We start from the raw sequence: 22,514 nt of genomic DNA on the forward strand, positions 1-22,514 counted from the left end.
AGGGTAATGGTGAAATATTAGAGATTTATGTATATTTTTATATATTTATATAATGTTATATATTTTTATATTTTTATAATTAATTGCAAGTTACACTATTGTAACAATCAATTAAATAATGACAGTTTTTTTTATTATTTTTATAATTAATAATTTTATATACGTATATCTAATTCTAATTTACGTATTTTACTTTATCTGTTGTATGTTCTAAGAAAACAAAATTTGATTGGTTGCCTACACCACAACACCTTTTCATTGGTTACTTCTGCGATAGACCCGCCCACTCTGGGACTGAAGGCTTATAATTGCCTACAGATGTCAAAATCCCGCCCCTTTTTGAGACCGGATCCTCGACTGGCTTTCCTGAAGAGCAGCAGCTTCCTCACTGAGGCTAAACCGAAAGTAAGAGTACCCGGATGGCGGTTCGGAAGAGCAGAAGAGGGGTTTAATACCTGCTGCAGAGCTGCACACCTTCATTCCGCTGCTGTACATCTGCTTGGGGTTAGTGTACACTGTAATTAGACTGTAATTAGACTGTACTGGGAACTGTAATTAACAAGTGCAATGAGCAGTGAACTGGGCAGTGTGAGCAGTGAACTGGGCAGTGTGTGGTTGGCACAGCAGTGCAGCTGGTAGCAGAAGGTGAGTATAAGGTTGTCATTAATAATGAATGGACAGCAGCGCAGAGACTAGAGGTAGAGCATTTGAGTATTATATATTATATAGAGTTGTACAATATAGAGTTATAGAGTTGTAGAGCTATATAGTTATAGAGGGGAATTTACTATCTTATTCTCTACTGAGGATATTATATACAGTACAGCCTGAGAAATACAATAGAATTAGTGTGTGGATTCATTGATCAGTACTGACTGGTTTTAGTTTAAAAAGGGGCAAATTTAGGTAAAATGGGAGAACTCTACAAAAACAAACAAGAGAGAGAAAGAGAGAGAGTTTTATATACATCAGGCCATTATATAACAGACATGTATATAACATATCAGTATATATTAGTGTGTCACCGCCTAAGAGTATTTTAATTGATATTGTTATTCAGTATCGTCACTTATTTTGTAAGTATTTTGTTATTTTATAGTAATTTTGTTATTGTTATTATTGTAATGTTTTAGCAAAGTCATTACAGTCATACTAATAAATCTCCTTTGATCCCTGAGAGAGAAAAGGAGAGAAAGAGCCGAGAGATGGAGAGGGAGAAATGGATAGAGAGAAAGAGAAGTTTTAGAGAGAGATAGCGAAAAAGAGAAAGAGAGAGATAGAGAGAGGGGAACAGAGAAAGTGGGAATGAGAGACATGAATAGAGAGGGTGAGTTAGACAAAAAGAGAAATACTGAAAGAGAGACAAAGAGAGATGGAGATAAAGTAAGAGAGAAAGAGAAATAAAGAAGAATTCTATTTCTACATTACATTTGTTTATACAAACAAACAAACAAACCGATATTTACTCATATAGTTTACTTGATTTTCCACTTAATCTGAACTCACCCTCATTCTTCCTTAGAGAAACATCTCCAGGTGTTTTCTTTATAATGGAGCTGCATAACTCCAGCAGGGATGGAGGAACAGCTGACCCAAAGTAAGTAGATCTGGTTTACTGGATAACAAAAAATGAAGTGATTAGAAATAAGATATGATGCATCTCACAGGTGGTGCAGTCATCTAGGATCTGATTCTGTCATTAGGAGGACACGTGTTTGATCTTATTTGATGTTACAGCCGTCCGTGTCTGGGATTTGTAGATATCAGTTTAACTCAATTAAATAAAATTAAGCTTTATTGTCATAATACTAATACAGGGTTGTACAGTACAGTGAAATACTGAACACTTAACACAAGACATAACTGAGAAAATTTTCTCTATACAGGCCGGTATGAGACATGGGTTAATCTGCATGCTGTCTGTTAAGGATACAACTAATGATTATTTTGGTAGTCGACTAATGTGTTGATTATTTTATTTATTAAATGACATCATTTTCTACTCCTTACATTTTAAAAACAGCCTCGTTACTCCTATTACATTTCAGCTCATTTTTATTCTGGCTTCTCATCGTTCAATAAAACCCCTATCCAGATAAATCTCTCCATCCAGATAGAGTGAAACTCCCTATTGGTTTATACTGTGATCCATCACACCTGCACACACCACACACACACTCACTCCAGCAAGAACATAGCAGACGTATGTAGTCTAGTATGAAGATGATCCGTGCAGAGACTCAAGAGAACTCCAGACAAACTCCAGTCCAACTAAACTTCTTTAATATATTTACTTTATTCTACTAAAATACATTCATTTACAATCAGCATATATGCAGCTGAAACAGGGAACAGCCAAGTGCAAAATCCCAAATTATATTATCAAAAATATTTTAACATTATAGTCATTATAGCTTTTAGTAAAATGTGTTTTGGGGAGGGGGAGGTAGTGCACTATAGGACTTTTATCTATACTTATACCTGAGTAATGAATATTAATACTTTCACACCTTTGTTCAAACAGCACAGTGACTCATGAAGGAGTTTCAGCCATGCTTGGAGAACTGTTGGAAGAGTGTGATACAGATGACATTAACAGCAGGTAACAGGTTCGATATCTACTGTGTGAACAGTGGTGTAACTAATACTGCAGATTTATATCTGGGATTATACTGTCTGCATTTAAGTAAAAGCCTAATTACATGTAAGAGATACTGTATTTATTTATTTTTTTATTTCTGTCCCATGTTCATACTTTTTCTAAAGAGACGTATTTTTGTGTCTGGTCAAATGTGATTGGTTTGATTTTTAGTTTGAAAGTAAATCGTGTATCTGACATTAAATATTAATGTGTTGATGTAACGTCTCAAATTTGTAAGTATTTCAGAATTTTAAGTACTTAGACTTGTATAAAGTAATTTATTAGTATAGTAAAATACATTTTTGCTGTCACACACAAAAAAAGGTATTGTATATCAAATTTTATTTATTTTTCACTTTTTCCCCCATTATTATATTTTTTGATATATAAATAGAAATGCTCCAAAACAGTTCTAGATTATAATTTTCATTGACATGTAGGTATATTCTTCTCTTTACCAATTTCAGAATCATGACTTTTTTTGTTACAGCAGTGGAGTGCATGGTGAAAATATAATAAATAATGCAAAGGCCTTTTTTCAGGAGAAAATAGAACAGGACATTTTCCGTAAATAAACATTTCTGATGTTTTGTGTTTTTCTGTTTACAGCACACTGACTCCCAGAGGCCTGTCAGCCATGTTTACAGACACATTGGATGAGTGTGCTGGAGATGCCATAAGTAACAGGTAATGTGTGGCAGTTTTGTCACCACAAATAAATTATTATATCTATTTAATGTAGAGTGTTCCAGTTTACCCAAGGGTTATAAATGACCTTGTTTTACTCAGATGAGCTTGTAATAAGGTGTGAAGTACTTATAATTACTGTGTTTTTTGCACTATAAGGTGCACTGGATTATAAGGCGCATTATGCGACACTAGTAAGGAACATGTTTCCTTGTAATTCAGCAGATCTCACCGCTGGGTGACAAGATCTGTAAAGCTAAGCTAAGTCAAGTAAACAAAACTTTAATTCTTAAAAAAAAAAAAAATATATATATATATATATATATATTTATTATTTTTTTTTTTTAAGTCAAACAAGTGCTGGATGTTAATCTACACAGATTTCTCTCCTAAAAAAAAAAATATTTGAGTGAGTAAAACGCTTCCGTCTATTTACAGTAAGCTTAGATTTCCAGATTTCCACTAAGGCCGGGTGCAGCATATTATTATTAGCTGATAATTGCTAGCGGTTAGCAGCTAATGCCGACTGACAGCGCTACACTGAGGAACCCTGAGTGTTCTGGTAAGCCAGGTCGATATTAGCTAGCGGTTCGTCCCACAGAGCTTGTTTTGAACGAGTTAGCAATTAGCACAGTTAGGGGCTAATTGCTAATGCTTCTTCAGCAGTGCTAGCCAGGGTTAGCAGCAGGCTACAGGTTGATAATACTCAATAAAAATTACTTACTTACTTGTTCAGTGAGTGGCTTTATTGCTCCTTATTTACTAGTGGTTTGTCCCACTTAGCTTGTTTTAACATGGTAAACATGCAGACTACAGTTCTATATACTCGCCTCTGAATGGTAAAAGAGCTAGCACTTAGCGCGGTTAGCAGCTAATGCTACTCCAGCAGTGCTAGCTGGGGTCAGCAGCAGGCTGCAGGCTGATAATACTCACCTCTGAATGGTGAAAGGGCTAGGGCTTAGTGCAGTTAGCGGCTAATGCTAATACTGCTTCAGTCTTGGCGCTGGAGAACTAAACTGAAATTCCTGTATAACTCTGTACTTAGTGCTTAGTACTTTACTGCTCCTAAATTCCTGACTGGTAGAATCAATTCATAAGAAATTGTACGAATTTGAAGTGTGCCTTATAGTGCAAAATTAATGGTATTTAATAATAGTGTAATTAATTCATTAAAACAATTACCATGCCAAATAAGCACAAAGAATGCCAGTTTACTGACTTTGTTTTGACTTTGCTTTGTTTGTAATGTCTCCAGTCAGCAGACCACAGGAGTGGCATCTCCAGAATCCAGCTGTAAGAGTTTAAACAGTGATCCGTCTATAGCGCCTCCTCCAGAACTCAACAGAGAATCATCCTCAGAACCACAGTGAGTCTTTAACATTTAGTGCTATCTTAAAAATAAGCTTTTTCCACACCTGAGCCTTTCTAAATACATAATTAATTAATTTCTAGGAATTTTCTTTTTTATATCTACAGTTTAATTTATTCTCCTCACTCAGTGGAGCTGATCAAATGGACAGTGAGTGTAGAAACATGGGTTGGTTATAACATTCTGACTGGACTGTGTATATATTACATACATTGTATCATATTAGCAACCACCTAGCAACACCATAGTAACACCATAGCAACACCATTGTGATACTTTATCACCCGTCTTTTAACCACTTAACACCATAGCAACCATCTTGGATATAGCAACCACCTTCTAGCAACAACCTATCAACACTTTACCACTAGTTTTAAATCAATTTAACAACACCCCAGAAACCAACTGTGATACCATAGCAGCCATCTAGCCATTTACATAATTTCCACTAATAAGCAACAACATTTTAGCAACACTTATTTAGTAACAACACCCAAGAAACCACCTTGTATACCATAGGAACCATGCAGCAGCATCAAAGCAAAACATCCTAGCAACACCATAGACACCACTTAGCACTTTTCTATGCTTTTCTATTTTCATTTAATAAAACAATTATAAAAATAGTTCAGCTTGAAAAAGATTAAACTACTGAGCTAAAGTTTACTTGCTTCCATAATAGACAGCTCTAGAAACTTTTCTGAATCAGTTTCCCTGATTTTGCTTTTTATAGGTTTATGTTTGAGGAAAATAAACATTATTGTTTTATTCTATAAACTACAGACAACATTTCTCCCAAATTCTAGATAAATATATTGTCATTTAGAGCATTTATTTACAGAAAATGAGAAATTGCTGAAATAACAAAAAAGATGCAGAGCTTTCAGACCTTAAATAATGCAAAGAAAACAATTTATATGTTTATATTTATAAAGTTTTAAGAGTTCAGAAATCAATATTTGGTGGAATAACCCTGGTTTTTAATTACAGTTTTCATGCATCTTGGCATCGTGTTCTCCTCCACCAGTCTTACACACTGCTTTTGGATAACTTTATGCTACTCCTTGTGATCATCCATCTTCCTCTTGATTATATTCCAGAGGTTTTCTATTTGGTAAAATCAAAGAAACTCATAATTTTTAAGTAGTCTCTTATTTTTTCCAGAGCTGTATTTATGTATGCATGGATGTATAGGTGGATGGGTGGATGGATAGATAGATAAATTACAATTAAACAATACTTTAAGATAGAAAGAGATTCAACTACTGAGCTAAAGTTTACTTACTTTTATAATGTTTTTCTATGTATGTAATTTTCTATGCCTGTAGTTTACAGACCCAGAGAGCAGCATCTTCAGCTCATGGTGTGTCTGTGAAGCGTGATTGGTCCACTGTGGAGTCTTCTGGATATGAGCCCTGTGAACCAAAGTAAGTCATTACCTCACATTATGATAGACTGTATGTACAGGTATCTCATATATATATATAAATATCGTGCAAATAAACTCTGACTCCCTCTGACAGGGATTTTAACCAACAGTACCTGTTGGTTGAGGATAATTAATAATTTGTTTATCCTTTATGATTAAAACAGACAGCTTGTACCTGTTTTACGTAGTCATACTTATTCTTAATTTTATTTCTTATTTTAGTTCTTCTCTTAGTTCTTTATTTCCTTTTTATTCCTTAATTATTTAATTTAATTTATTTTATTTTTTAATTATTATATATTTTTTAATTATTATTTTTTGATTATTATTTTTTAAATTGTTTCATATTATTGCTTTTTACCTTATTTTGATTAATTACTTCTTTTTTCTTTTTTTATTAATATTATTATTAATACATTAATATTTTTATTATTATTGTTTTTTTATTCATTTATTTGTATTATTATTATGCTATGCAAATGTTAGTTTTACCTTAATTTAATTTTTTTTGTATTAATCTTATTATCTTTTGATCTCAATGTCTTAATTAAAGCAAGTTCTTATTTTAAAATGGTTAAATGTAGTTATTATTTTCTTTATTATGTCAATGCCGGTATTTGTAAATGCTTGGCTACATTGAAAATGAGGGTTGCTTTCAATGTACTTCCGAGTTAAAATAAAGGTTGATTGATTGATTGATTGATGGATTGATTGATTAAGTAATAAGAGGAAGGTGACATTTCAGTACCTAAGAGTGTTATAATATATTCCTATAGGTCAAAGAGAAGTTCATCACCCAGCTGTGTGTCTATAAAGAGCAACTCGTCTAAATTGGAGCCTCCTATATTCAGTGACGGTGACGTGTCCTCTGAATTAAGGTGAGTTAACCTTCCCACAGTGTTGAAAAATAGCAGAAAGAAACATCACATGTAAAAATCAACTGATGCTTCTTACCGCTAATATTATAACTAGGGATGCACAAATATTTGTACAAAATTGGTGTAATAAATTATACTGAACAATGACACATTTATGTTAGGTCATATTGCAGTGTTTACTTAATCATTAGGCTTGTTTTCAGCAGCTGTGACACTGGATTTTAAGACAAAAAAAAAAGCAAAAAACAGCCAAACTCATCAATTCAGCAAATAATCCAGCTCGGAAAAACAGGCCTGCAGTGTTACACACTTGCTTTAACTCGGCTGTTAGCTATTGTGGCAAAACTAAACTTCAGGGCAGTGCAGTTCTGCTGCTGTGTCTGCATCACTTGTTTCAAAATAAAAGTCATCTGCAGTATTTTGTAATCACTACAGAAATATAGTAGAAACACTGTATTGTGCTTTGCTGTTTGTTTGTCTGTTGGGATGTTCAGTGGAAAACAAGGCAAAAATACATTTAGGCTGTTTCGTTTATGCAGTGGTATAATGAAATAATGAAAACCTGCAATTAAATGTGCATATTATTTGTTTTCGGTTTGAAAAAAAAAACAATGTTGCTGAATTAATAATAAAAAAATAAAAATCTTTAATTTTATATGTTTCTTTATTTTATATTGCTCCATGCTGTTAATAGTTAACTAGACTGAATTTTCCTGACTTTTACAATCTCTTACCAGATTTTTCAGACCACATTTTTCGTCGTGTTCCTCCTTTTTATGTTTAAATGGTGAACAATAATGATTTTATTTAATATAATAAATATGATATTAAGTTTTCAGACTCAGACAGCTTCTTCAGCAGCCCTAAGCTGTATATCTATGAAGAGCGACCGGTCCATGGAGCATCTTCCTGAATTCAGCAGAGGAGATAAGCCCTTTAACCAAAAGTAAGTTATGCTTTTTTAGATGCACTTATTTAGTATTTTAAGTAGTCTGGTGTATAAATAGTGAGTAAATGACAATATATTAATAGTGTTGCTGTCTTCTAGGCATCCAATTGGCTTTAGCAGACATTGTGTGATAGATATATGCCACCATATATGCCAATATTAATATTATGATATATTAGGACATGGCATCAAATATGGATATTTTCATTAATACATAGACACTCTAAACTCCCTAAGATTCTCCCTGAATTAGACTTACTGAAGTTACTGCTTTATTACTCCAAATGGTGGCACTATAATCAAATGAATAGGGTAAACTTGCAATGAAGAATATTGCTTGTCAAATTCTGTGAAACTGAAACAACAAAAAATGCATAAGTCTTGGTATTTGCTTATCCTTGTCATGTCTGGTGCTGAAAGCACACCTGTGTTCCCCTCACTCAGCTCTACCTGCGATTTCCAAGCTTCCAACTACAATACCCAGAACGCACCTCACCATGACATCACACACACTCCCGATCACAGGAAGTCCTGAGTATTGATTACCATTCAGTATAAATAGACCACGCTCACTCCTCGCCGAGTAATTGTATTGGTTCTACCCTGCATTACAAAGCGTTTCCATTGCCTGATTGTTATTTTCGTGTATGATCCTTTTCCGTGTTTTTCCGACTTTGATTTTTGCCTTGCCCGTGTATTGGATATTCTGTGTATGACCTGGACTGTTTCTCACTTGGATTTCTGCCTACTCTGTGATACTCCCTGCTCGTGTATGAACTCTGGACTGTCTCCCGTTTATGGTATGGTTTCCCCGCTCATTGTTTCTCTGGTATTGACCTGGCTTGTTTTGACTACCCCTGCTGAATCTTTTAATAAAATATTTTTATCATATCTGCACAAGTCTCCTCCTTGTCTGGCCCTGACAATCCTCTTTGTTATCTCTTTGCTTATCCTAATTTATCCTCTTCAGTAACACAGATGGCATCAAATATTGCACGGAATTGTCTCACAATACCGTGATATCAATATCATGGGCAATGTATTGTGGTGATGATATCGTAATAGTTTTATTCATGTCTCCAGTTTTCAGACTTTTCAGAGAGCTTCTTCTGCAGCACCCAGTTGTGTATCTATGAAGAGTGATCAGTCCATGGAGCATCTTCCTGAATTCAGCAAGGGAACTCGTTCCATTAACCCAAAGTGAGCTAAACTCATATTATAAAGTTGTTTGTATATGACTTAGATATTTGCTTAGTAATTGGTTTACAAGCATATTTACCACCCTGTTATTTTACCTCACACTGAAACAGCCCTATCTCCATCTCTAGGGGTTGTCCATTTGGATAGGCCATTTTTATGTTTTCTTTTATTTCAGTAATAATTTTATTTCATAATGACTAAGACTTATTTGGGAACTGTTATGCAATACCTTTGTTTGGTGTCCATCTGTCAGTCTATCCTACCTATCATTATTAGCTGAATATCAGATGAGGGAATGTTTCATAACATCATATAAACAATCCAATTCACAGCACCACTATTGTGTTTGATGTCTCCAGTTTTCAGGCTTTTCAGACAGCATCATCTGCAGCCCCTAGCTGTGTATCTATGAAGAGTGATCAGTCCATGGAGCATCTTCCTGAATTCAGCAAGGGAGCTCTGTCCAATAAACCAAAGTGAGCTAAACTCTTATTATAAAGTTGTTATACATTTTAAGTATGTGACTGATATTTGCTTTGTAATTGGTTTACAAGCTTGTTTACCACCCTGTTATTTTACATCACATTGAAACACACTGAGTTTCCAATTATGGGGCCCCATGGAAAATACTATTCTTATATATCTTATATATATATATATATATTATATATATCCTTATATAATATTGAGTCCTTCTTCTATCTCTAAAGCGTTATCCATTCGAAGAGGCACCATTTATGCTTTCTTTTAGTTTAGTAATAGTTGTATTTTGTAATGACTTTGATTATTTGGGAACTGTTATGCAATACCTTTGTTTGGTGACCATTTATCTGTCTATCCTACTTAGCATTATTAGCTATATATCTGCTGAGGGAATGTTATATAACATCATACTGTTTAAACAATACGATTCACAACACCATTATGAAATACTTGTAGTCATCCTAATTTGGGAATAACTGATTTTAGTATTCAGTAATGATTGTTTTTGATGTCTCCAGTTTTCAGACTTTTCAGAGAGTTTCTTCTGCAGCATCCAGCTGTGTATCTATGAAGAGTGACCATTCCATGGAGCATCTTCCTGAATTCAGCAAGGGAGCTCAGCCTACGTGAGTTAAATGAATTAGTAACTTCTTGTGAGTTGTTTAGTTTTTGTCTGGCTGATAGGCAAACATAATTCACATTTTTACAACACTATAGAAAAACTGTCTTGGTTCCTTCCAATGGTTCTTCCTCTTATTATGAGTTTTTCCTCGGCACTGTTGTGACTATTACTGTGGTGACTGTACCTATATTTCTGTAAAGCTGCTTTGTGACAACATTTGTTGCAAAAAGCTGTATATAAATAAAATTGAATTGACTTAAATTAAAGGAAAAAAACTTGTTTGATGTTCGTTAAAGATAAAACTAGCATTAAACAAAAAATGATAAAGTAATGACTATGTTCAATTTCTCCAGTGTTCAGACCCACAGAGTTTCTTCTGCAGCACCCAGCTGTATATCTATGAAGAGTGACCAGTCCATGGAGCATCTTCCTGAGTTCAGTAGAGGAACCAAACCATTCGACCCAAAGTAAGTTAAACTCATTTAGTATTTCACCATATTATGACTCTATATCTCCTTGTTTCTACACTTACTGTCCATCTTACCAGCTCCACTGAGAACACTTTGTAGCTCTTAAATAATAACAGACTGCAGTCCTGTATATGTTTCTCTGTATACTTTATTATTATCCTCCTTTCACCCTGTTCTTCAATGGTCAGGAGCCCACAGGATAAACCACCGTAGAACAGCTACTGTTATTTGGGTTAGTGGTCATTATTCTTAGCACTGCAGTGATGCTGGAGTTTTTAAACACCTACCTAGCTGTAGATCCACCTAGTAGAAAAAGTCAGAGACAGAAGCTCTGAATCTGTTGCTTCAGTTTGCGTTGGTGATCCTCTAGTCTTTTTGCAATACCGCTTATGGTTTTGTTTGATAGAATGTGAAATATAAGTAAGGTATAGGTATGGAAGAGTGTAATATAGTCTGTATTGGGTAAGGGAAAATATGCACAACAAGCAAATAAGCAAGGTCCAGGACAAAAAGTATATCTTATCTTATCTTATCTTATCTAGTTATTAATCAGTGATCACAAGATGCAATTAATGCCTCTACCATTTCTAATAACTGCTACTAATGTTTATATCACTTTATTTGTTCACTATTAGGCAGCAGTCCACCAAAACTGAGGTACAGCCACCTACAGTGGTGGATGGGATTAGCGGATTCCAGCAGGAGCTCAACCAACCTGAAGAAGATGTCCTGCACAGAGTTTTTGAAAGACACAAACAGCAAATGAAGAAAAAGTGTGAGAGCGTATTCGAGGTTGTCCAAACCCAAAGCAATAAAACCCTCCTGAACAGGATCTACACACAGCTCTACATCATCGAGGGGGAGAGTGAAGGAGTAAACGAGGAGCATGAGGTTCTTCAGATGGAGAAAAGACCAGGAAAGCAGCGCTTACAAGACACTGCAATCAACTGCAATTATGTTTTCAAATCTTCGCTTAATGCAGGTCTTGAGGATGGGATGAAAGAATGCAAGGAAATAAGGACAGTGATGACCAAAGGCATCGCTGGCATTGGGAAAACCGTATCTATTCAGAAGTTCGTACTGGACTGGGCTGAAGGAGAAGCCAATCTGAATGTAGATACCATGTTTGTGCTTCCATTCCGAGAACTGAACTTGATTAAAGATGGCCGATATAACCTTCATACTCTTCTGTGCAACTTCCATCCTGAGCTCAAAGATCTGGACGCAAAGATATACAGCATGTCTAAAGCCGTGTTCATTTTTGATGGCTTGGATGAGAGCAGAATTCCAATGAACTTCTCACAGTGTGAGAAAGTATCTGACGCAACTACAGTATCATCAGTAGGTGTGTTGATGACAAACCTCATCAAAGGTGAGCTGCTTCCTTCTGCTCTTATCTGGATAACCTCTCGGCCAGCAGCGGCCAATCAAATCCCACCTCAGCTTATTGATCGTATGACAGAAATTCAAGGATTCAATGATCCACAGAAGGAGGAGTACTTTCAAAAAAGGATAAGCGATCACGATCAAGCCATCAAAATCATCTCACACATTAAACAAGCAAAGAGCCTCTACATCATGTGCCACATACCAGTTTTCTGCTGGATCTCTGCCACAGTTCTTCAGAAGATCTTAGAAGATACAGATGCAAAAGACATTCCCACAACCTTGACCGAGATGTACATTCACTTTTTGCTCATTCAGACAAGCATGAAAAACCAAAAATATGGAGACTACAAAACCCAAGACCTAAAAGAACAACTCAAACCCAACAGAATCATGATATTGAAACTATCCGAACTTGCTTTCAAACAGCTAACGAAAGGTAATGTCATGTTTTATGAAGAAGACCTAAATGAATGTGGAATCGATGTCACAGAGGCATCGGTTTACTCTGGAATTTGCACTCAGATCTTCAAGGAGGAGTCTGTGCTCTACTCAAGGAAGGTCTACTGCTTCGTTCATCTGAGTTTTCAAGAGTTCCTGGCTGCATTCTACGTGTTCTACTGCTTTTCCATCCAGAACATGGAGACGCTCCGTTTTTTTAAACCTCCATACCAGGACTGGTGCGACAACGTAACCCTGGAAGAGTTGCTTGAAGGAGCGGTCCGTAAAGCCTTAAGGAGTCAGAATGGAGGCCTGGACCTTTTCCTTCGTTTCCTGCTTGGCATCTCGCTGGAGTCCAATCAGAGACTTCTACAAGGCCTACTGACACACACTCAAACCAGCTCAAACAGCATCAACCAGATCATAACTTACATTCACAAGCAAATCAAAGGAGAGGATGAGCTGGAACTGGAGCGGATTTCAGTGATGATGAAGATCCTGAACATGATGATGGAGAAGATGAAGGAAAGGCGGTGTCTTTCAATTGACAGGTCCATCAATCTGTTCCTCTGCCTGACTGAGATGCATGACCAGTCCTTGTCCAGAGAGATCCAGGAGTATCTCAGCTCAGAGAAACACTCAGAGAAGAAGCTCTCTCCTGGACAGTGTGCAGCATTAGCCTGCATGCTACGTATGTCAGAGGAAGTTCTAGAGGAGTTTGACCTGAAGAAATACAACACGACAGAGGAAGGTTATAGGAGACTGATCCCAGCTGTAAGCAACTGCAGAAAGGCTCTGTAAGTGTTTAGTATACATATCAATGCTTAATAGTTAAAGTAAATAAATAAAACACAGTCAGTATGGCCTATCAAATAAATTGATATGCTTGACTTAGGTAAGAATGTTTTGATGCGAAAAACCCTGTTTTAGACCACTTTTTCATCATAGGTTAAACATAACAATTGGTTAAAAATGTCTTACTTAGAATTGCAAAGTGTCAAAATTGCTAATCCACCACTCAGCTTTGTCAGTCATGTGAATGTGCTATGCCAGACCAGTCCTCAAGCTTGAATAATGAATGACATAATATCTGTCAAGCTTACGCTTGCTGGAATATCTCTATATATTAAGGATAAAGGATTTTTACTTAACTTTCTTTGTCATTTTTCTACCGAAAAAAATATTTTTTATAAAGATTGGAGTCCCTGAACTTAAATACTTAAATTTAGATTTTTGACTTTTGATAACAAGCTAATCTTTTGAATCAGGTGTTATAGAGCAAGGAAGCACCCAAAACATGCGAGGTAGTAGGAGAAGGACCAGAGATGAGAACCACTGCTTTATCATAATACATCTAACAAAAGTGGTCTAACTGGACCAGACAATTAATAAAACACTCTTCATTTGAACAGTGATATAAAATGTCATGGTATAGCAATAAATGATGTAAATGTAATCCTAAAGTGTTACCTTATTGAAAAGCTTGATAATGCCCACGCCTGTATAAGTTGCGAGGTGTTACCTTGTCAGTTAGTCTAAACAGTGGCCAGCGAGCTAATGGCAAGATGACATGAATTATGATCCACATTGAAGACATTATCACTCACAGTGGATAGCACAGTGGGTGGTAATGATTTTGTATAGTAGTAATGAGCTGAAATTGTCTTTGTTAACAGACAAGCGATGGCAGAAATTACATCCATATTCAACATGGATAACACCAGTGATGTGCACAGGAATCTTGAAGGGCAGTTGCTCTAACCTGAAGAAAGAGACTTTTACGAAACTTCAATCAAAATTACGAATTATAAAGAAAATCTTGTTGAAATATGAAATCATATTTACCTATGTTATTTTTTTCCCCTCCCTCGGAAGGGCAGTATCAGCCAAGGACGGCAAAAGGGCAATTGCCCAAGCACATTGGGCCATAGCGTCTGCACGTCACTGGATAACACTGTTCTAGAATACAGGTTTTAGGTGAATATTAATGTCTATGCAATTGGTAACATCAGCTTAGTTGATGCTAATACCACATTCTCTGTTTCTGCAGACTGGCTAGCTGTAATCTGTCCACTGACCTTTGTGAAATGCTTACATCAGCTCTTCAATCAGCAAATTGTCCACTAAAAGAACTGGACGTCAGTAACAACATCCTGCAGGACACAGGGGTGGAGCTGCTCTCTGCTGGACTGAAAAGTTCTAACTGTAAACTGCAGATTCTCAGGTGAACTATTCCCAAGTGAATAGTAAAAATGCTACAAATAGTTGAGTATAATGATCATTATTCAATGTTTTTTCCTGTACCTTTGCAGATTGGCAGGCTGTAATCTCACCAAAAACTCCAGTGAAACTCTAAGCTCTGTTTTGAAAACAGCAAACTGCACCCTAAAAGAGCTGGACCTTGGTTACAACCTTCTCCAGGACTCAGGAGTGGAGCTGTTCTCTGATGGACTAAAAAGTTCTAACTGTAAACTGGAGATTCTCAGGTGATCTTACTGTAAATGTATGCATGAATTATCCAAGAGATCCAAGGATTTAATGATCCAAAGAAGTAGGCATTTATAATGAACCTTGTGTAATATAAATGCTGCTTATAAGGTTAAATGGTTCAATTATTATCATTAACAATTATTATTGTAACCATAATATTTGGCACATCTACAAATAAAAAAAGTTTTTTTTAGTTATGTAAAAAATCCAAAACATCTAAACCTCATCTCATATATTTAAAGAGTAAAGTATATTTTTTACACTAATGTCCACTGACTTTTACCTTTGTAGACTGGCTGGCTGCAATCTTACCACAAAGTCATGTGAAATACTAACATCAGCTCTGCAATCAGAAAACTCCAGCCTGAAGATCCTGGACCTCAGTGACAACATTCTGCAGGATGAAGGACTAGAGAAGCTCTCTGCTGGATTGAAAAGTTCAAACTGTAAAATTGAGATTCTCAGGTGAGCTTTTTGTTTATTTCACCTTTTATACACAAGATATCCATAACAAACCCCTTTAGGAAGCAGCAACAAAATGATGGACAGCTAACTTTGGCTGCTGATTGGCTTAAAAAAAGGGACTGACATCAAAAAGCGGTTGTGTGATTTGCTTAATAATTGACATGTCCTCCACCCTTTGCTTACGCCCAATGTTTCTACAGCCTGCACCAGCATAATTCTGATTCATAATTCCTTTGGTGTTCAAACAATGCAACTGCGTGAGATTTCATAGTAACAGAATGTGGAATGTGGATCTGTTCTCGTGATGCACATTGTCAAATGCTAATTAATCAAATGTTGTCAATAGCCTGATTAGCTGGATGTAGTGTTATATGAGCAGCTTAACATAAACACCTAAACACCAGAACAAGGGTTGGAAATCACTGTACAAGAGAAATTAAACCTGAGGTGTTTTGTTCATTTGTCAGGAACAGCAATGGTGTACTAGGTCCAATGTTTAATTATCCAAAAGATGTCTGAAACCAAAAAAGTCCTAACAAGCAGTGTGAATATTTCATTATATTTCATTACATACTCATTGCTAATTACTCTATCAATATTTAGTGCAATGGTGTTTCTATATAAACATATAAAACACAATAGTTTTACATAACGTTGAAACATAACATTGCAATTTTGTTTGAGTTTTTTTTTTTTTGCAGGGGTGGTTGCAAATATGTGGATCATGGTTCATGTTATATCTTGATTACACTTATTAGGGCAAGCAAAAGAAGTTTCATACTGAAAAAATACTTTTAACTATTTTTCCTAGATCTTCAAACTTTAAAATGGGTTGATTAGACCTGTAACATAACAGGAGGGTTAAGGTAACTGTTTCCAAGACAGAGTAAACAGAGTGTAGATCACTGTTACTATGTACTTAAGGACACTTACAAGCCTCTTCCCAACCCTGCCTTTGGCATGTCTGAGTTTGCCTCTTTTCTACTGACTGCATGCAACAACTCAATCTGGAAAAACTGGCAGTTAGAAATATCCCTATAAAGTCACTATTGCAGTCAGTGGAGCATCAGCATGATTGTACCGCTACATAATGTTGCCCTAAATTGCTCACTTTTTGTCACTTTTACTGTGGTATTTGGTCACGTTTGGTTGTTGACATCTAACTGTATTAAGTATTATTCCATTTACTCTTTGCAGGCTAGCTGGCTGCACGCTATCCATCAGCTCCTGTGAAATTCTCTGTTCTTCTCTGAAATCAGCGAACACTCCCCTAAAAGAACTGGATCTTAGTAACAATGAGCTGCTGGATTCAGGAGTGGAGATGCTCTCTGCTGGACTGAAGAGTTCACAGTGTGAACTGGAGACACTCAGGTAAGCTTTCACTTTGAGACTATGTTGTGTCCCCCATTTGTTTTCAGTTGTATATGTGGAAAACAGGCAAAGGAGTGTAAATAAAGCATTAAGCTCAACCCCGAAGATGAGCACACATCCACTGTCTCAGAGTTGAAAAGTGTTTGCCTTTTGTGGTCGTCAGTGGTGTCAACTAGCAAAATTGTGTATTTTGCTAGGGGCTAAAGTGCAGAGAGGAGGTGATTCTGTATAGTGGCTGTTTCAGTGCTTTAGATGTTTACTTTTATTTCCTGTTTTTGTTTGCAAAAAGTGCAAAGAAGCTTTTCACAGTAAGGTGTTCACAGACATACTTCCTGTACACTTTCATTAACCCTTTAATAGGCAGAAACAATGTTGTGAAATATCAAATTGTCAAATGTCTTTAGTTTTTCAATTCAAGCATAACACAAAATGTTTTAATGTTAGAGAAATGTGTGTCAATTCTAATTGTAATTGTAATAGAACGTACGTTACAAATTGTTATGTCTTTTTTAATTTAATAAATTGTGTTTATTACTATTACTGATCTCAAATGATTAAGTGGAGTAGAGAATGGACAGTCAGATTCTTCAAGTGTTCTGGAGTAAAGTCTCAAATTCCAACCATTTTTTTAGAATGTATATAACTTCATTTACTGCAGATAAAAAGGGTTTGTATCACCTATACTTTTAAAGTGTACACTTCATTAACAAATGCTATTTTGTCTCTCTACAACATATCAGTGTTTTGGAAGGCGACCTTGTGGCCTATTCTTTTTTTATTTATTTCTCATAAGCTAATCTTTCTAAAATTACCTTTTTGTCTTTTTCCTGTAGACTGTCTGGTTGTTTGATCACAGAGAAAGGCTGTTCTTCTCTGGCTTCAGCTCTACATTCAAACCCCTCATACTTGAAAGAGCTAGATCTGACCTACAATCAACCAGGAGACTCAGGAGTCAAGCTCCTCTCTTCTCTACTGGAGGATCCACAGTGTAAAATTGAGATATTAAGGTATGCATATGTGTATTTTGCCCTGGACATTCTGCATGTGTGTAGCTGTGTATAAATATATATATATATTACAATACTAAAATTAAGTTTCAGTATTCAGTCTTTAGTCTCTTTTTAGAGAAAAAAGAGTGTTCTAAAACTTTTGACCATTAGTAACCTTCAATACTTTTTCACATTTGTGCAGACTAGCTGGCTGTAATCTCACTGAGGATTCTTGCAAGACACTCACATTAGCGCTACAGTCAGAAAACTCTACCCTGAAGGAACTGGACATCAGTACCAATGACCTGCAGGATTCAGGGGTGGAGCTGCTTTGTCCAGGACTCAGAAGTTCACACTGTAAGCTGGAGATTCTCAGGTGAGCTTTCAGATGGTTGTTTTGGTCAGGTGTCTGCCATAATATCTTTTTATTAAAGCTTGTGTCCATCTTTTCTGCAGGTTGTCTGGTTCTTTAATCACAGAAAAGGGATGTTCTTCTCTAGCATCCGCTCTGAGGTCAAATCCCTCACATCTGAAAGAGCTTGACCTTACCTACAACCACCCTGGAGATTCAGGAGTGAGGCTGCTCTCTTCTAGATTGGAGGATCCACAATGCAAACTGGAAACTCTCAGGTGTGTATATTTCTGTCTGTGTGAATATGTCTGTGAATATTCACATTTATTACTCTGTAGGTAAAAGTATGTAAACTAAGGCTTTTAATGTTGGCATGATGTAAGGTAGCAATGAGCATTACAATGTGCCTTGCACAAGGTGTAAGACAGGAACCAATGTCTTTGCCTTATAAGTATGATCATGAGAATTAACATTTTATGAGCATTTTATGTCAATTTATTAATCATCAGACAACATTAAAAACATGTTAATTTGTGTGAAAAATATAAAACAACAAACTAGAAAGTAAAATTCATGAATAAACCTTGTGTCTTGTTACTTTTCAGTGGCAGATGTTTTTACTTTGAGTGTTGATGGAATTTAAATAGAACTACTATACCTTACAAACACTCCTACTAAACCAGTGTCTTTACTAAAGCATCAAAGAACCCTATTTTAAAGTAGTATTTTAAATGTACAATGAAAAGATAACATAGTCTATGGTTCATGGTTCTCCTTTAAAATGAAAACATGATTCAACATTGATTTAATGTTAATATGATGTTGATTTAACCATCAATAAACAATAAAAATGCCAGCTGAATGGGTACAGGCTGTGATATAAAACATGACAAAAGTAAATGAACACAAATGAACATGAAGGCGCTGGACAACACATTACATACTCATACAATTTTGTGCATTGCCCCTTTAAGATTTAGTTAAAAATGTCAGATTGGGCAGCTCAGTTGATTTATATGTTCATTTCATTCTACCTTATCTTTTTTCAGGTTGGAGCATGCAGGGAGCATCAGGATCAACTCAGGTCTAAGAAAATGTAAGTTTAGTGATTTTAATCCACCTACACTATACATATACACATATGGACCTTTCTAAATGTATGGCACCTACACTTTTTTTCTAATTTTGTGGAACCTGGTTTGTTTTCCACTACTTCGTACTTTGAATCCCACCAAAATCTACCCTTTTAGAGTGATAACAGCCACCATGTAGAGTGCTGCTGAAGAGATGATGTTCTAGATTCTTAGTTTGTGGCTTTTTGCTCTCGTAGATTGGCCCTTCTCGACTTTTTAAAGCTACGTGAGAGCAGGTACAAAAAAGTACTCAGTTCCAGGTACCAGATCCCAAATTTACCTAATGGAAAAGCAAAAAGCTGAACATGTTAAGTCAAGTATTATGCAATGCTTTAATTTTTTTCCCCTACATTGTAAATGAATACTTAAGTGATCCAGACTATGAAGGAACAAATAGGGAATCATGTAGTAACTTAAAAATGTTAAAATGCTTGGTTTCTGAGACTGGTAACTCTAATGAACTTATCCTGTACAGAGAAACAGAGAAAACTCTTGCTCTTCCTTTCCTAGGGAGGTCCTGATAAGTGCCAGTTTCATCATACGTTTTTAAGTGTGGTGAGCACACTTAAAGATACTTTTAAAGTTCTTAAAATTCTGCTTTTTGGATTTATTGACCCTTATTTCCTCTAAAAGTTATTTTTTCTTCATTGAGTTGAGTAGTTCTTGCCATAATATGTAATATGGATTAGAACATTACTCAAATATTCACTATTCACTGTATACCTGTAACTCTACCTCTTCACTACTTTACTTTAACTGATGCTCTCAAACACTTTATTAAGAGACAAGGAATTCAAGTAATTAACTCTTGATGAGTTCAGCACAGCTGTTATCTGAAAGCCTGAATTACAGGTGACTCTATTTCATAAATCTAAAAGATGTGCAAAGCTATTTCTGGCTAAGAAAGAGGTGCTACTTTGAAGAATCTAAAATATAAAACATATTCTGGTTTGTTCAACATTTTTTTACATAGTTCGGACAAGTTTAGTATTAATCTGCAATGCAGAACATTTTAAAGTAATGAACAAACAGATTTTTTTGTTTAACTACAGATGCCTGTGAGCTCACACTGGACCCAAACACAGTCCAACAAGACCTGGCTCTGTCTGAGGGGAACAAGAAGGTGATGTCGGTGAGAGAGCAGCAGGAGTATCCTGATCATCCAGACAGATTTGACGTCTGGCTGCAGGTGCTTTGTAAGGAGCCGATGTGTGGGCGCTGTTATTGGGAGGCTGAATCAGGTGGGCGGGGTTTCGCTGTAGCAGTGACTTATAAAGGCATCAGCCGGAAAGGAGGTGGCGATGACTGTCGGTTTGGGTATAACGAAAAGTCCTGGAGACTCTACTGCACTAATTCAGCCGGAACAAACAGCTACTCCGTCTGGCACAAGAAGAAAATCATCGATATTCCAGCCCCTGCCTTCAGCTCCAGCAGAGTCGGGATGTTTCTGGACTGGGCAGCAGGAATTCTGTCCTTCTACTTAATCTCGCCTGATACAAACACACTCACCCACATGCACACGTACTACTCTAAGTTCAGTGAGCCTCTGTACGCAGGGTTCTGGATTGGTTTCGACTCCTCAGTTCGTATTGGTTAGACAGAAAAACCTCCTGTAACGTAGAGCTCTTCTCATACGAGGAGATGATATGATGGTTCAGTTCAATTCAAGTTATTATCTAATTAAATTATTCTCTTTAAACCATGCACACCTGCAGTACCATACAAAGGTTTGGACACACCTTCTCATTTAGTGTTCTTCTTTATTTATTCATGTAATTTATTTTCTACATTGTAGATTAATATTAAAGAAATAAAAACAATTAAGAGACACATATAAAATTACGCAGTTAACAGTAAACAAAGTGTTTATCCTCCACATTTATCCACTGATCTAAACCTGATGAACTGAGATTGTGATTTGAGGTGATTTAATTGGGATGAGCTGGAGCTTCACAGCGTGAAGGAAAAGCAGCAACTATTGTTCAGCACCTCCAGGAACTCCTTCCTTCAAGACACTGCGAAAACTATTCCAGGTGACTCTCCCTCATGAAGACACTGAGATTAAAATCTCACCAAGAGTCTGCAGATCTGAACTCAAAGATAAATGTGATACTTAGAAGAATCTAAAGAACAAAAACAGATTCTGGTTTGTTTAACATTTTTTGTTTACAGAATAATTCAGCATGTGTTCCTGTGGAGCTTTAATATAGTCTTTAATATAAAATTTACAATGTAAAAAAAACATAAAACGAAAGAAAACACACCGAATGAGATTGTAGAGGTGTGTCCAAACTTTTGACTGATACTGTACTGTACTGTACTTTCATTTGGAGGTATTTAATGTCATTGATGTCATGTTGCAACATTTTAGCACCCATATGGTATACAAACTTTTAATGAGCACTAGGATGTAGCATAAAAACACCATAGTAGTGAAATAATGTAGAACTGTGACTAATGGGAGAGATAACCATAAATTACTAAGATAGGAGTGAGTTCAGGACAGATGTTTACCGTATTTGTTGCACTATAAGCTGCACATAAAATCTTTTAATTTTCCCCAAAATCGTCAGTGCACTTTATGATCGGTGCTCCTTTTGTATGAATTGTACCTGTCAGGTATTAAGGAGCAGGAAAGCCACTCTGCTGAAGTACAGAGTTATACAAGAGTTTCAGTTTAGTTCTCCAGCACTGAGATTTAAATCTGAAGCAGTATTAGCATTAGCATTATATGAGTATTTTTTTTTAGCCTGTAGCCTGCTGCTAACCCCGGCTAGCACTGCTGGAGCAGCATTAGCATTACCTGCTAACCGCACTAGCTCTTTTGCCGTTCAGAGTTAAGTATTATTGACCTGTAGCCTGCTGCTAATCCGAACTAGCACTGCTGGAGCAACATTAGCATTACCCGCTAATCAAGCTAAGCATTGGCTCTTTAACCATTCATAGGGGACTATCTTGGGCTGTAGCCTGCGTGCTTACCACGTTAAAACAAGCTACGTGGAACAAATCGCTAGCTTATATTGACCTAGCTTACCGGTACACTCAGTGTTCCTCTGTGTAGTGCTTTCAGGCGCTAGTGATTAGCTGATAATGATAATATTGCTGCACCCAGCCTTAGAGGAAATCTGCAAATCTAAGCTTACTGTAAATAAATTGAAG

The 22,514-nt window shown here is 36.2% G+C and overlaps 1 protein-coding gene across 1 annotated transcript; it reads left to right on the forward strand.

The window, feature by feature from the left end:
- The first annotated feature begins 1,101 nt into the window (after positions 1–1,101).
- On the forward strand, positions 1,102–21,604 carry LOC103032533 (NACHT, LRR and PYD domains-containing protein 12). Its single transcript, XM_049482101.1, has 21 exons — positions 1,102–1,597; positions 2,525–2,602; positions 3,251–3,328; positions 4,584–4,694; positions 6,026–6,124; positions 6,903–7,004; positions 7,837–7,950; positions 9,037–9,153; positions 9,513–9,629; positions 10,155–10,262; positions 10,612–10,725; positions 11,364–13,352; positions 14,606–14,779; positions 14,868–15,041; positions 15,337–15,510; positions 16,708–16,881; positions 17,715–17,888; positions 18,073–18,246; positions 18,327–18,500; positions 19,272–19,318; positions 20,408–21,604. Exons 1-21 carry the CDS (start codon positions 1,551–1,553, stop codon positions 20,950–20,952), a joined length of 4,884 nt encoding a protein of 1,627 aa, XP_049338058.1. The 5' UTR covers positions 1,102–1,550; the 3' UTR covers positions 20,953–21,604.
- The last annotated feature ends 910 nt before the right edge of the window (positions 21,605–22,514 follow it).

Source organism: Astyanax mexicanus, chromosome 8 (assembly GCF_023375975.1).
Source record: "Astyanax mexicanus isolate ESR-SI-001 chromosome 8, AstMex3_surface, whole genome shotgun sequence".
Taxonomy (NCBI): domain Eukaryota; kingdom Metazoa; phylum Chordata; class Actinopteri; order Characiformes; family Acestrorhamphidae; genus Astyanax; species Astyanax mexicanus.

What these genes read in the sequence shown, in the direction of transcription:
- LOC103032533 (XM_049482101.1), top strand. Translation starts at nt 1,551, where the DNA reads ATGGAGCTGCATAACTCCAGCAGGGATGGAGGAACAGCTGACCCAAA. An exon ending in GAATCATCCTCAGAACCACA is followed by an intron (nt 4,695 to 6,025) that starts GTGAGTCTTTAA and finishes CTATGCCTGTAG; the next exon opens with TTTACAGACCCAGAGAGCAG. An exon ending in CAACTCAGGTCTAAGAAAAT is followed by an intron (nt 19,319 to 20,407) that starts GTAAGTTTAGTG and finishes GTTTAACTACAG; the next exon opens with ATGCCTGTGAGCTCACACTG.